Here is a 16,577-nt window from a genome sequence, read left to right on the forward strand (position 1 = left end):
GAAATCCGCAGATTTTTACCAAAATTCTCAGCAGATATAGCAAAAAAACGTCCGCAGATTCCATCTGGTCCTTCCTATATTATATTATATTATATTATATAATATTATATTATATTATATTGTATTATATTATATTATATTATATTATATTATATTATATTATATCATATTATATTAAAGCAGCCAGTCGTGTGACTGTAAAATAAAATGACATTGTCTGCTTTTGAAGGGCATTTCTCATAAATAAAGATTTTTAATATATAATAAAGACTTCTGGCAGCACTGCTCACCTCCTCGTTGTCAAAAGAATGGAGAAAGGAGTAAGAGGGAAGGATGTAGAAAAACATCAAACATTGAAGATGACAAGCACTCCTCTTCTGATTAATATATACCCCCAAAAAACGCAGACACGCATGTTTCACTTTTTATGTCCTCAAGTGGAACAATAGTCTGTCTATGACAAACAATGACAGTCTTTTGGAGAAGATGAAACCTCAGAATATGCTTTTGTCTTTTTTCCTTCTTTTGTCTTATAAAGCATTCAAGAAGAACATGTACGAGTAGAGTTAGTCACAAATGCATGCAAGTTTGTGTGCTCCAGGAGATTTTTGACTGCTGTCCTGCTGCTTTAATTATTAAACAGCAGTTAAATTTTCCATGTGTGACCTGCTGTTCGCTTCCTATGCCAGGAGCTCACTCTTCCTTGTAGCACCAGCCTGGGTCAACCCCCTCCCCGATACACAGTCACTACAACGCCTCAGTGAATTTTTAGCCAGGCTGTTCATGGAATTTGCTGCTTGGAAGTGTGTATGTGTGTGTGTTTCGAAATAATTTCAATCAAAGCACCGTATGTTTTATGGATGTTAGATTTAGTGAGCGCGTTTAGATGCACATTCTTAACCCAATTGTGCTTAATAAGCCGACAGTGCACGTGGTCAAGTAAATGTGTTAACCCATTTTGCTTTATGCTTTTTATAAATGGGTTAAACATAAACTGATCATCGCAGCTAAAATTGTGGCCCTCACACCGATTTCATCCAGTATGTCAGTTGTAGTGTGAATGTGTGATAAGTGACCGGAACACCTCTTCACTGCGCATTTAAGCAGGTATACTGTAGGCAGAGCAAATGTTTTGCAGCAAGACCCAAGTGTGTTCTTTTCTCATGCAACAGAAGTGGTACAATTAAAATTCTGCATCTTTAGAGGATCATATATTTGGTTTTTGAGGATTTATTAAACATGACAGTCACAAATACTTGAAATTGGATAGAAATGAACAGATTTAAACATAAAGTTTGTTTTATTTGCACGTAAATTGTAAAATAAGCATGTTTTTTGTAGGTTATCAGCGTACAAATGTGCTCACTCTTTATTTATATTTCTTTAAAAATGAATTTATTCTAATCCACAAGGAAAATGTGTGGGTTTTGTGTTTTCCTCTGTGTGTGTTCACAGTCCTGAGCAGTGTGCTCTCATGCGCGAGTTATGTTCTTCACAATAGCTTCACGCTACATTGGTCACTGCGTTTAGATTACTCTGCGAGATAAACTCTCCGAGATAAACGCAGCTTGTGCACTTGTCAAACCCACGCTTTTAGAGACTCGCATATATACACACCTACACATGTGGAGAATATTAATACAGCCTGCTCGTGTAGATATGCTTGTTTGAGCCTTAACGACTGTTGCTATGTGCCCAACAGCCCAGTTTCGTGAGCGAGGTCGGAGTTCCTGGACGCAGTGCGCTGGACAGTGTGGAAGTGGCCTATAGCCGACAGGTTTGTAGAAAGACATTCATGTATAGCATAAACATAAATGCGCATAAATGCATAAACACACATGCAGAACCATGTGTAAAAAAAGAAATGAAAATTATAGAAGAAATATATAATCTTTAAAAAATTCATGTTAAAAATGTATGTTATTTATAAATAGTCTAAATAAAATCAAAACATGAAGCATGAATCCCATCATCTCTATCTATCTATATATTTGTCTATCCATCTATCTGTGTATCTGTATATCTATATTTATCTCTATCTATCTATCTATCTATCTATCTATCTATCTATCTATCTATCTATCTATCTATCTATCTATCTATCTATCTATCTATCTATCTATCTATCTGTCTATCCATCTATCTATCATCTATCTATCTATCTATCTATCTATCTATCTATCTATCTATCTATCTATCTATCTATCTATCTATCTATCTATCTATCTATCTATCTATCCGTCTATCCATCCATCTGTCTATCCGTCTATCTATCTATCTATCTATCTATCTATCTATCTATCTATCTATCTATCTATCTATCTATCTATCTATCTATCTATCTATCTATCTATCTATCTATCTATCTATATCTATCTGTCTATCCATCCATCCATCCATCCGTCTATCCGTCTATCCATCTATCCATCCATCTATCCATCTATCTATCTGTCTATCCGTCTATCTGTCTGTCTGTCTGTCTGTCTGTCTGTCTGTCTATCTATCTATCTATCTGTCTGTCTGTCTGTCTGTCTGTCTGTGTGTGTGTGTGTGTGTGTGTGTGTGTGTGTGTGTGTGTGTGTGTGTGTGTGTGTGTGTGTGTGTGTGTATTGATATCAATGGTCACATCGCATAGATATGCAATATTAAGTTTGGATTTTATTTGAGGAAGAGTCACAGTTCAGAACATGAGATTTGTGGAATTACTGCAGAGTTTAAACATAATGGAGTGAAATTGTATCATTTGTATGATTTTAAGACCTGAGAGAGTTATTTAGTTATTTAGGCACAAGACATTATACCAATTAGAAGTTTATAAAGAATAATTGTATTAAATTATTTAGACATCAAAAACTGTGCAGCGTAATTTTAACATTTACAAAACCTAAGCCAATACCTAAGGGACCCTAATGTATGTTAATAAGCAACAAATTAGAAGTTTATTGAAGCAAAAGCCATAGTTAATGGATGGCCAATTGTGGGAAGTGAGCCTTAAAATAAAGTGCGACTATGAATTCTTTCCAACCAGTGCTATTCAATCATTTGGTGAAATTGTGTAGATGCATTTTATTACAATATATCTAGCAGAAAAATAAAATATTGCAATGTCAGATTTTTCCAATATTATGTAGCCCTAATATTTAAGCAAAACAAATATAACAATTTTACTCAAACCCATGCCTAATGAATCTAGTAAATCCAAGGATGCTGAGTATTTTTTGGGTGGAAATAAATTAATCTATGCCCAATACATTTTATTAAATTCATTATTTTTAACTTATTTTTTAAATAGCACTATAGAAATATATTGCAATAATTTATAAATTGAGTTATAAATCAATATTATAGAATGAGCCAGCAGTGCAATAATTTATATTAGAAAATATATCTTGGTATTCCTATTTAAACATTAAAAAGAGAAGGAATAAAGACTCAAAATAAGCAGAAGTATAATCACTAGTGATAAAACATGAAATCCTGATTATATTTTTTACTAAGTCTGCATTGTTATGTAGTTAAGCTTATCTTTTTCTCTGTCAGTTAGCTAGACAGAAAAATAAATGTGTCGTGTTTTGTGAGCTGAGCTCGATTGATTGAAATGATTGATTGGCTGGAAAGAAGCATGATGGGTAGGCTCTGGATCTGTCCATAAATGGGAGGGCTGTCTCTAACTCTCACTTCTTTTGTTCGGCTCTTTATGGTCCGATAACTCTTTTATTGCCTTTGTCTTTTTTTCTGTGTAATCATGTGTCGCCACATCGCCTGCGGAGTCATCTTCTTGGTGTTTGTGCTTTTTTTCGACGACCTTCTAAACATTTTCATCCTGTTTGTTTTGTTTTTCATCATTCTTCACTTCACTTCCAGATCATAGCAGATCAGCCTCAGCTCGTCCATTCTCAATCTGCACCTTTCTTCTGTCCTTTAGATCTACGTCTTCAATGAAAAGATAGTAAATGGCCATCTTCAGCCAAACCTGGGAGATCTGTGTGCCTCTGTGGCCGAAAGTCTGGATGATAAGGTTTGTAACACTCAGTTTGTGTGTGTGTTCCTGAATGTGTTCAGAAAAATGAGGGAGTGATTGCTTTAATAGAGATTGTGTAAAGTTGTTTGTGCATGCATTTGTAGAACGTGTCAGAAATGTGGCTCATGGTGAAGCAGATGACAGACGTCCTGCTGGTGCCAGCAAAAGACACTCTGAAGAGTCGAGTGTCTGTGGACATGCAGATGGCCTTCGTCAGACAAGCCCTGCAGTTCCTGGAGAACAGGTGAGATGGTTGATGCATAACATTTTGTTATTTATTATGATGCTTATATTTTTTGCATTATTGGGATTGGGAACTCGGAAGCTCAAAACGCAATGGAGCTACACTATGTGTCAGTGCGCTGCCTTTGTACAAATTTTTGTACCATTATCTTATAGTTCTTATATTATCTTATAGAATAGTTCCAGATTTGCCCTTGGTACTGACTGATCTAATGTATATGCACACATGTATTATTGTAAAGCATCTAATAGAAAATATTAATTTAAAAGAGATATATGTGAGGGGTGTACTTATTTAGGCTAAGCACTGTATATATCATATCTGAACTATTTAATTGGCTTAGTTTTCTACTTATGAATTATGATTTGAGTGATTTTATAATGAGTCAGCCAAACATCTTTTCATATCAACATAACCACTGTTAAGCCTTCCTTACAATAAAACGTTATTAAAATATGAAATTTTAAAGACTACTAAACAAGATTTGTACACCGAGAACACTACTGTTTTAAGAATTGTATACCTGGGGAGAAGTTATTTATCATTATATAGAAATAAAAAAGTATATCTAATGTTTTAATGTAGTATTTATTTTTCTATTAAATTATAAAGTTGTTATTGTAATGTAATAAGGTTTTATGTTTATTAATCTTTCCATGAAATAGCCATACATTGCTGGTTTTGCAATAAATAAACAAACAAACAAAATCTATATACAGTTGAAGTCAAAATTAGTAGCTAAAGAATAAACCACTGTTATACAATGACTTGCCTAATTACTGTATGTTGCACAGTTAACCCAATTAACTAATTTAATTTAAATTGCACTTTAAGCTGAATACTAGTGTCTTGACAAAATATCTAGTAAAATATTATTTACTGTCATCATGGCAAAGATAAAATAAATCAGTCATTAGAAATGAATTATTAAAACTATTGTTTAGAAATGTGTTGAAAAAATCTGATTTCCTTCATACAGAAATTGGGGAAAAATATATAAGGGGTAATAATCCAGGAGACTTCAACTGTATATAATTCTGTATATTTCTATATTAAAAGTAATGTAGATGAACTGGTCTGAAAGTTTGTGAACCCGGTGTCTGCTTAATCCAGTTGAAAAACGAACTGCTTGTCTCTCTCTTCTACAGCTATAAAAATTACACCCTGGTCACTGTGTTTGGGAATCTGCATCAGGCTCAGCTGGGTGGAGTGCCTGGGACTTATCAGCTCGTATGCAGCTTCCTGAACATCAAGCTGCCGACGCCGCTGCCAGGCATGCAGGTACTGCAGTAAAACGTGCCCTCACCACACTACATCATACAGACTAAACGCCATCACTGCAGATACTCTCGAGTGTGCTTTGCAGCAGTTTAGATAATAGCAGCGGAGTCTCCCTGCATGGGCCAGTAAGCTGCTTATTTCAGACCTGAAAGTAAAAAGGGGGTAAATGAATGTGGTGTGACCCGAGGATAAAGCCTGCTGCGTGTGCACATGTGTAACAGGACGGCGAGGTGGAGGGACATCCGGTGTGGGCTCTGATCTATTTCTGCCTGCGTTGTGGAGATCTGTCTGCCGCCATGCAGGTGGTGAACAAGGCACAGCATCAGCTGGGAGACTTTAAGATCTGGTTCCAAGAATACATGAACAGCCCTGACCGACGGTGAGAACACCCACACACACACACACACATACCCCAAAAACTAGATCACATCCTAAGAGGACTGTTTCTCCTCCATTTTTGGGAACTGCTTCTTTCTCTTGCGTGCTTGACCTAGGTTGCTCCTTTTTTTGTCTTTCATGCATAAGATTACATTGAAGCTGAATAATTAATTAAATCTGAATTTCTGAAATTCTTCTCAGTTTGTCGCCAGCCACAGAGAATAAGCTACGGCTGCATTACCGGCGTGTGCTCAGGAACAGCGCAGACCCTTATAAGCGTGCTGTTTACTGTCTCATCGGCAAATGCGACATCGGCGACAATCATGGGGAGGTGGCTGATAAGACGGAGGATTACCTGTGGCTCAAGGTCAGAAATGATGACTGATTTTGATTTATCATAGTTTAATATAGTTGTTTTTTACATGCAAATACTAGATGATCAATGAAAAAGAGTGTTTTAGAGATGCTAATAAGAAAGGGATTTATACTTGGATTCTTCTTGATTTGAGTAGTTTAAATGGTGCTGTGTGTCCCTACCAGCTGAATCAAGTGTGTTTTGATGAGGACGGCAGCAGTTCCCCTCAGGACCGAATGACTTTGGCACAACTTCAGAAACAGCTGCTTGAAGACTATGGTGAGAGTCACAGTGACTTATATAAATAAGCAGGACATGTATTCATAAAAAAATGTTATTATACATAAATTTTTGGTTGCTAATGTACATATTTATGGCTCAGAGATTAGATATTTCGGTATTTGTGTCATAAATTGTACAAAGATTGTTTTATACATAGAAATTATATTAAATGTAACAAAGTGTTTGTTTTGATAATTCAATCGACTTTTGTGAAAATGTTAAAATATGTGTAAAATAATAATCTTTTTTTAGTGTAACATATATATTTATGTGAAAAATAAAGGATGTTGTTATTTCGACGTGCACATAAGTATGACAAACAAGACTTTGGTATATAAACCAAGGTTAAAATGAATGGCATTTTTATAGGTGTATTTGAGAAAATTATGTTTAATATGTCTGAATATGGTGGCGCAGTGGCGCAGTAGGTAGTGCTCCGGTTTCCCCCACAGTGGTACAGGTGAATTGGGTAGGCTAAATTGTTCATAGTGTATGTGTGTGAATGAGAGTGTATGGGTTTCTCAGTGATGGGTTGCAGCTGGAAGGGCATCCGTTTCGTAAAACATATGCTGGATAAGTTGGCAGTTAATTCCGCTGGGGTGACGGTAGATTAATAAGGGGACTAAACCAAAAAGAAAATGAATAAATTAATATCTGATTATGATTTCACAAAAATGACAGACTCTCAGGAGACTCTTATGTACTGGAAGAAAAATACATTAAAAGCTTTATTACACCTATTGTTTTGATGCTTAAAAACAATATTTTTTGGCTTGTACCCAGCTAATCATCTCGCAAAACAAAAATTAAGAGAATTCAAATTGGTTTACTGTATTTGCCATAAATAGTAGATGTTTTGTATTACATCTAGTTTATAAACTACTGATTCAGCAAGGGTAAATATAATATATTGCATGGTTCAGGATTGGTAGAGCTACACATCGATGAATTGGCTCTTCAGTGTTTGAACTCTCAGTAATGATTAAATCACACTGAACTGAGCTAAACTGAACTGAACTGAACTTAAACACTAAAACCTGAACCACACTGTTCCAGTTACTGAACCACACTGTTCCAGTTACTATGACCATTTATGTGAAGCTGCTTTGACACAATCTACATTGTAAAAGCGCTATACAAATAAAGCTGAATTGAATTGAATTGAATATATTCCATGTTTTAGATCTTAAATACTGGTAAAAATGTATGTGTGTGTGTGTGTGTGTGCGTGTGTGTATGTATATATATATATATATATATATATATATATATATATATATATATATATATATATATATATATATATATATATATATATATATATGCTGTACATAGTTTTACATATAAAACGATTTAAATTATTCCATTAAGTCATCCCAGTTATCTAAAGGAAGAGGTTTAAATGGGCATTTGAAAAACTAGGAAGTAAGTCAGTATGCAAAACCTCCCATTCAGTCTCTGCCAGTGTGTGCCTAGCCCAGATAAAAGTGCATGTCATTGTGCTGTTTTCTCATGGCTTAAACTTCTCCTCGCCCAGTTTTAAAAAGGCATCCGCTTAGTTTCCTCCACCTGCCTGATGAGTCAGTCTTATCTCGCCGGCACTCCTGCAGTACACCACATTAAAGACTCGCTCTTTTGCTGATAAGACTCCTTCACTCCCAGCTGCGCTGCCATTACGCTCCATGCAAAGTCGCAGCGGGTCTTTTCAATGCCGCTTTAAGACGTCAGTTTTAACGGCAATTTAAATGAGAGGGGATTATTTCAACTTGCGCAAATGGAAATGAAACAGCCTATTTAAGCACTTCACAGCCGAGGAAGATTTACATGGAACCTATTACTCGCTTAAAGAAGCATTTAAATTCCTTATGTGACAAATCCGTACTGGCTGCATGTGCCCATTGCCAGTGTGTGCTTTATGTGTGTTCTGTAAGTGGTTTTGCTCATAAAGATGTGTGGCATGAATTGTTTTCTGCAGGTGAGTCCCATTTTTCAGCCAGCCACCAGCCCTTCTTGTACTTCCAAGTGCTTTTCCTGACGGCGCAGTTTGAGGCGGCCATCGCGTTTCTCTTCAGAGTGGAGCGTCTGCGCAGCCATGCCGTTCACGTTGCTCTGGTGCTGTACGAACTCAAACTCCTGCTCAAATCATCAGGACAGAGCGCTCAACTCTGTAAGTTGTGACTATTGAGCGTTAAGTGAGAACTTAAAAATTTATCTTGTTTGTAATATTTTTTCTGATCTTTTTTTTTAAGTGAGTCAAGAAGCTGGAGATCCTCCAATGGTGCGACGGCTAAACTTCATCAGGCTGCTTATGTTGTACACACGCAAATTTGAGTCCACTGATCCGCGAGAAGCCCTGCAGTACTTCTACTTTCTCCGGTAATGGGCATTCTATACTTAAGGGTCACAAAACCTTTGTTTTTCAGTTTAGGTCTATCTCAGAATGAAAAAGCTATTTACATAGGTTTGGAAAGTTGTAAGCAGAAGGAAGAGAAGTGAGGGTGATGGGGAAAAGCTGGAGAAAAAGAACACAGCAAACAACTGTCGTTTGTCTTTCATACTGTCATAATGACTTAAAAATTTGCTTAGCAGCGCTCAATGTACAATGGGAAATGCTGATATAGTCACATTTGTTTACAATTCAGTACAAATTTGTAGAATTTAGTATGTCTATTGGCATTAGAGCAGTAATAAGGCCAACAATTTAGGCCATAGCCTGACAGAATTCGGCCCGAGCCTGACAAGTACATTTTGATTTACAGCTTTTTAAAAGTTTAACATTATTCAAATGTGCACATGCACACAGCTCTTTTACCTTTTTTTCAAGAATGAGTCGTTTATTTGTGTTTTAACATCATTTATTCATAACAAACGTAGGCTATAGGCCACTTAGAAGTTGGAACAAAGAAATAAAATAAGTCCTCTTTCCTAACAAATAAATTAATGACAGGTATTTGGCAATACCGAAATTAAGATGAAGGTTCTGCGGGATTTGTTTCACCACTGCTCTTCACAATCTGGCCTTAAGGCGAAGCTGAATGTTAAAATAATAATGCCAGCATTAGCCTGTGTACTCTAACTACATTATGCATTTTTTATTTAATTAATATTTAATTATAATTTGAAAATTCTTCACTCATTAAGATTATGCTATGTGTTTTTGTGGAGGAAAATTATTTAATCAGTCCTGGAAAAAGAGGACATTGAAACTGCTGCCATGGAAAATGAAATAAATGTTCTTGGCTGGTGGAAGATGAACAAACAATCCTACCTAAAACTTGCAAAATTAGCCAGATCAGTATGCCTCCCGGCCTGTAGCAGCAGCAGTGAAAGGGTGATCAGTGCTGTTGGATGCACCATCAGTGAGCGCATGACCAATCAATTCCCACTCCACAAAACTTGCTCTTTTTGACTTCTCTGTTATCATTTGTTTCACCTTTGCAAGGCTGTAACAAACGATTTGATTACTTTCTCACACTAATTGAAATGCATTACATGACTATTAATTTACCATGCAAGCCCGAGCCTGCCCCAACCCTGTCTAAAATGATCTTTAGCTCTAATTGGCATCGCAACCCATTGTGAACACCTTGCTGCACATTCTCACAGCTTGAATAAATTATTCAGAATCAGTAACTCTTATGGGATAAAAAAAAACTCAGTCTCATGAATAATAATTGGAGACAGATGCATCATCGAAGTACTCACAGTCCTATTGTACGTCACTATCAGTAATGCTGCACTGATAGAGATTTTAAACCTGCAAGATGAAACTAGCTCAAAAGCTAGTAGTTCCTTACAATTAAAACTAACAGATGCTAACATTATTGTTCAACAAACATAAAGCTGTAAAAGCCTCATCAAATTTAGTAGAGGATTTCGTCAGCCTTTAAGTAATGCTATTGGGTTATTTGGAGTAACATACTAAAAGAGCTGATGTTAGATTAGATACGTTGAACAGCTATTAAGGAAGCCTATACAAAGCTATTATGAAATAAACTTGTTTCCTGTTTGATCAGTGGCTGAACTGTAAGTCATGTCTTTTTCTCTGAATATACTGTGCGGAAATCCCTCTCCGAGAAGAGATTAATGTGTCATGAATAACTCAGAACCTTCCATGAATGATCCATGAATAATTAAACCTGCTTCATGCACACTGTGAATTCGATGCTAACTCGACCCATTGTTTTAAAAGACCCCACAGCCACTAGTACAAAAAGGAAGCAGTTGATCTTCTTAAGGTCTTTTATCTCAGGGTTTGCATGCATGTCACAAAGCGAACATGTTCCTTTGAATCTTTTATGCCACAAACTGGATAATTGCTGTACTGCAACAAACTAACAATCACTGCTCTCCTACTGGCCACAGGAATGAGAAGGACAGTCAAGGAGAAAACATGTTTATGCGCTGTGTCAGCGAGCTAGTCATCGAGAGTCGAGAGGTAAGAAACTTTGTAAGCTCATTGGAGGAAGGGTTTCTGCATACTAATTGCTGTTATCATTACATAATTCCTGTCAATACTTAACTCTCTTCCTGCAGTTCGATATGCTTCTTGGAAGGCTTGAAAAAGATGGAAGCAGAAAGGTATGTTGGAGGCTTTTGTTGTAATATCACCTGACTGGCAGACAGCGAACGTGCCCACTGTTCATTCTTGGAACCCATTGTGAAAAGCTTGTTCGTTCAGGCTTTCAGGGTTGTGTAGAATGTGCTATTGTCTCGCAGGGCCTGTACAACACACTCCGGCTTTTCATGCTCAAGGCTTATTGACAAACACCATTGTGCATTCAGAGTCCTGCTTGCTCTAAGCAGTGTTTGTTTGAATCCATTCAGCCTGGTGTGATTGACAAGTTTGCCGGAGACACGCGGGCCATCATTACCAAAGTAGCCTCTGAGGCCGAGAACAAGGGATTGTTTGAGGAGGCCGTCAAACTCTACGAGTTAGCCAAGGTAAGATAAGCTGAGACGGACCTTTGGGTTTAGCAGTCTCTTGTAATTGTGCCTAAAACATTTTTTTTTATTTCCTGCTCCAGAATGCTGATAAGGTTTTGGAGCTGATGAATAAATTGTTGAGTCCAGTCATCGCTCAAGTCAGCGAACCTCAGTCCAACAAAGAGCGACTCAAAAACATGGCAGTGGCTATTGCTGAAAGGTGAGCATTATGAAACTAAGTATTTCGGTCACACTTTACAATAAGGTTTCATTAGTTTATGTATTGATTAACATGAGCTACTTATAAACAATGCTTCTACAGCATTTATTAATCATAGTTCAACGTTGTATAGTGCATAAGTAACATTCAAATTCATGCTTTACTGTGTATTGTTCATTAGTAAATGCATTAACTAATACAACCTTATTGTAAAGTGTTACCAGTATTTCTAAACATTAAAAAAAAAATTATGACTAAACTGACTATTTACGACTATTATTTATGACTAAATCTAACAATTATGAATTATTAAAATGTGTTATGAGTTTCAACATTCTATTCAAGTTTCAAAATTTCAACTGAAAGTATTAGTTGACCCAAAAATCTAAATTCCGTTATTAATTACTCATCCTCATGTCATTCCAGTCTCCACCCTTTAATCATTTTTGAAGAACAAGTTAAGATTCATTCATTTTCTTTTCGCCTTAGTCCCTTTATTAATCTGGTCTCGCCACAGCGGAATAAATTATCCAGCATATGTTTTTTGCAGCGAATGCCCTTCCAGCTGCAACCCCTCACTGGAAAACATCCATACACACACAATTACACACATACACTACGGGCAATTTAGCTTACCGAATTCACCTATACAATATGTCTTTGGACTTGTGGGGGAAACCGAAGCACCTTGAGCAAACCCACGTGAACACGAGGAGAACATGCAAACTCCATACAGAATCGCCAACTGACCCAGCCGGGGCTCGAACCAGCGACCTTCTTGCTGTTAGGCGATCGTGCTATCCACTGACGCCCTACAAATTGAGATATTTTAGATTAAATAAAAGAGCGGTCTGAAGCTCCATTTACAGCAAAGGTTGTGCAATGTTTAAAGTCCAGAAATGGAAGCAAAAACATACAAATCATGCAAAGATATGGGGAATACAAAATCTAATACTAATACGTCATATTGCACCATGCACCCTAATGACCAGACCAGAGAAGACACTGGCTAACAAAGTTGTGTTTACAGTTTTGTGACACACAACAGTGTTCTTGGATCTTCATATGATTACAGTTGAAGCATTAAAGTCATATGGAGTGTTAGACAATGTTTTTGACTCCTTTTCTGGACTTTCAACATTGCTGTCTATGGAAGATGAAGGAGCTCTCGGATTTAATCTCAAATCTGTTTGTATTTATATTGCACTATTTTTACTTTCTACCTTCCAATGGAGAGTTATATCTTCCAGTCATGACTTTATATCACCCAATAGTGACTTTGTGTCTTCCAGTTGCTATATCCCGTTTTCAATAGTGACTTAACATCTTACTAAAATTCTTCCAGTTTGGAAGACTTTTGTTCGTCTCCCCGTTGCTATTTTGTATCACCCAAGAGCAACTTTGTATTGACCATATTCTTCACATATGAGCGGGTGCTGCCATTGGAATGTTTTTGGCTCAAGACTTCCGGTTTCATTCACTTCTGTAGATTTTTAGATGTTAATAACAGCTTGTTATGCTGCTTAATGTTGCAAACTGATTTTTTCATTTTATATTATTTTACTTTGTGATGCAGTGGGTAGTGTTGTCGCCTCACAGCAAGAACGTCGCTGGTTCGAGCCTCGGCTGGTTCAGTTGGCATTTCTGTGTGGAGTTTGCATGTTCTCCCCTTTTCACGTGGGTTTTCTCTGGGTGCTCCGGTTGCCCCCACAGTCCAAAAACATGCGGTACAGGTGAATTGGGTAGGCTAAATTGTCCTTAGTGTATGAATGTGAATGAGAGCGTTAAAACGTGCTGGATAAGTTGGAGGTTCATTCCGCTGTGGCGACCCCGGATTAATAAAGGGACACTATGCCGAAAAGAAAATGAATGAATTATTTTACTTTTTATGTTTAGTCATGAACACATTTGTTTTGTAGAGCAAGCAGTTTGATAGTTTTCTGCCGTTTATTATTCCTAGTCATTTCTCCCATAGGCAAATGAATCGAAGCTCTAAAACAATAGCATAAATAAGTTGGAAAAAAAGAAAAAAATTACACTTTTGTATTGCAGAAGGTGGTCAATATTGTATTTGCAACTGTATACCTCCAGTAGTGACTTTATGTCTCCCAGTAGCTACTATATATCTCCCATTTGCTGTCATTTATATCTTCTAATAGTGACCTTTGTATCTCCCAGTTGTGACTTTACATTTCCCGTTTGCAACTGTTTGTATCTCTCTATTGTGGCTATCACTACTGTGACTTCTACATTATATCTCTTAGTTGTCTCTTAATAGTTAAAAGTTGTGACTTTGTATCTTCAAGCAGCTTATGCAGTATATTTCTCTTTAATGACTTTACATCTTTTGTATAAATTGCAATTTAATATCACTCAATTGAAAATCTTCCAATTGTGACTCCAAATCTCTCAGTTGTTTCAACTTCTTCACTATTGCCTTTTTATTTATCAGCGTTGCATACATGTCTCTGTTAAAGCTTTATGTCTTTCAGCTTTCTCCCAAGTGCAACTTTGTCGTCCAGTTACGGCTTTGTTTTCTTCTAAACAAATTTGTCTCTCTTTCACCTCAAATCTTTCTTTTGGGGAATTTTGTTTGGCCTCATTTGTAAGCCTCTTTGGAATAAATTAAATGTAAATGTGATTGTGATTTACATCTTTATATTATGCTTTGCGACTTCTCTTATTTAAAGCAATATCTCGCAATTACCTTTTTACCCCGAGGTAAACTAGTCATCATTTTAAAAAAGTTACATCGTGTGGATTTTTTTGAGTGTTTAGGCTGTAGTTACATTAAAGCCCAATGGTATCTTGTATTTGTTTGCTAACAGGTACCGTGCTAATGGTGTAGCTGGAGAGAAGTCAGTGGACAACACCTTCTACCTTTTGCTGGACCTCATGACGTTCTTTGATGAGTATCATGCCGGACACATTGACCGAGCCTATGATGTAAGTCACCATTAAAGGTCCTGTAAAGTGCTTTGTAATGTGCATTTTAATTCATGAAGAGAGGGTGGGACAGTGTAGCTCCTCCTCTTAAAAAAAAAACAGCCAATAGTGTTCCCATACTGATAAACTTCTGGTGACCTGTTATTGTGAGTTTTTTCCATTTTATACGGTTCCTTTCACAGCATCGATGTTGTAATGTAATTCAAATACAATCAGTTAAACAGACTTAGGCATTCATTTAGTTGCTCAAGCCTAAAACGAGACAAAAAGCTGTTTACTCGCATGCGCCCGTCAGAATCGGCAGGCGAGCGCAGAAGCTCCATTGAATATATTGAGGTAAAATAAATGCTCATATTATAAAGACATGGCAGGGAAAATGTAATTTAATGCAGTGTTTCTTGTACAATCTGAGACCTACTTTATATCGGATTTCATTCACCCTGTGGAGATCGCTGATTTGTAAAGAAAACAGACTTAAAATGCTCCGATTTTGTCGGCGCAATAGCCTAGTGGTTAGCGTGCCGACATATGGTGCAATAGCACGTCAGGGGGTCGCGAGTTCGAATCTCGGCTCGACGACATTTCCCTACCAACCCACCCTCTTTCTCTCCCACCTCGCTTCCTGTCTCAATGCTGTCCTATCTAATAAAGGCAAAAAAAAAAACGCACCGATTTTGCATTGGCATACAGTTCACCGGAATCGCTTAACCCAGGTTACTTGCAAACTAAAAGTCCTATTAGGATGCTTCAGCATATACCCTTTTAAAAGCAAATGAGAAGGTATTAAAGGGGGTGGGGCATGTCAGACACTAGAGATCATTTAAATAGTCATGATATGATGAGAACTAAAGTATTACATCAGGTTTGAATCTTGATATGAATTTTGTCACTGTTTTGGAACATAATGGCTAATAGATATCTTATAAACCAACAATACTGATACTAACATCTAAAAAACTTTCATTTAATAAGCCCTTTAAAGTCCCTGCTGACTAATCTTTACTTTTCTCCAATTCTGTGTCAGGTGATCGAGAGGCTCAAGTTGGTTCCCTTAAGTCAGGACAGTGTTGAGGAGCGAGTTGCTGCCTTCAGAAACTTCAGCGACGAGGTAAAGACATCTATAAGAATTAATTACTTAACAGGAAAGTGCTTTTAAAAAGATCATTTAATCACCCTTTAACCTTTATGAGTTTCTTTCTTTTGTTAAACACACACAAACAAAAGATATTTTGAAAAATGTTGGAAACCTGTAACCATTGACTTCAATGGTATTTGTTTTCCCCACTTTGAAAGGTTACATGTTTTGTTTTTTTTACAGAATATGTACTTTTGTGTTCAATAAAAGATACAAACTCAAGATTTGAAACCACTTAAGGGAGAGTAAAGCAATGTTTGGGGGGTGAACTATCCCTTGATTGTTGAATGATTTCAAATGCTAAAGCTGATGTGCCTTCTTGGTGACCTCAAAATTAACAGGATTTTAGTACATCTCAAATGTTTCTTTATGGCTGCTTTGAATAAAAATGTTTTGTTTTTTTTTTAAAAAAGAAAAACTATCTGAAATAAAACAAGACTTTCTTCAAAAGTAAAAATGTTATCGAAAATACTGTAAAAAAAAATTCTTGCTCCATTAAACATCGTTTGGGAAATATTAAAAAAAACACACAAACACACAGGAGAGCTAATAATTCTGACTTCAACTGTGTATATATGCTGCAAATGGAGGCCTTCATTCACATGACATTAACTAAATTGTGTCCAACTCTTTCCAGGTCAGACATAATTTGTCTGAAGTTCTCCTGGCCACGATGAATATCTTATTCACGCAGTACAAGCGGCTAAAGGGGGCAGCAGCAGGGACACCAGGAAGACCACAGCGTACTCTAGAGGACAGAGACATGGTAAGACATATGGGCTAAAATGA

At 36.8% G+C, this 16,577-nt stretch overlaps 1 protein-coding gene across 3 annotated transcripts in view; it reads left to right on the forward strand.

Moving 5' to 3' along the window:
• The window catches only part of nup93 (nucleoporin 93), a 46,455-nt gene that overhangs the window by 29,560 nt on the left and 318 nt on the right, over positions 1-16,577 (forward strand). For all 3 annotated transcript variants that reach the window (XM_009293522.4, NM_130981.2, XM_009293523.5), the window contains 16 exon segments: positions 1,703-1,777; positions 3,926-4,018; positions 4,126-4,265; positions 5,414-5,546; positions 5,768-5,925; positions 6,126-6,291; positions 6,465-6,558; positions 8,537-8,728; positions 8,811-8,937; positions 10,927-10,999; positions 11,098-11,142; positions 11,389-11,505; positions 11,589-11,707; positions 14,536-14,653; positions 15,678-15,761; positions 16,426-16,554. In XM_009293522.4, coding sequence (XP_009291797.1) covers positions 1,703-1,777; positions 3,926-4,018; positions 4,126-4,265; positions 5,414-5,546; positions 5,768-5,925; positions 6,126-6,291; positions 6,465-6,558; positions 8,537-8,728; positions 8,811-8,937; positions 10,927-10,999; positions 11,098-11,142; positions 11,389-11,505; positions 11,589-11,707; positions 14,536-14,653; positions 15,678-15,761; positions 16,426-16,554 — 1,863 coding nt within the window.

Source organism: Danio rerio, chromosome 18 (genome assembly GCF_049306965.1).
Source record: "Danio rerio strain Tuebingen ecotype United States chromosome 18, GRCz12tu, whole genome shotgun sequence".
Taxonomy (NCBI): Eukaryota; Metazoa; Chordata; class Actinopteri; order Cypriniformes; family Danionidae; genus Danio; species Danio rerio.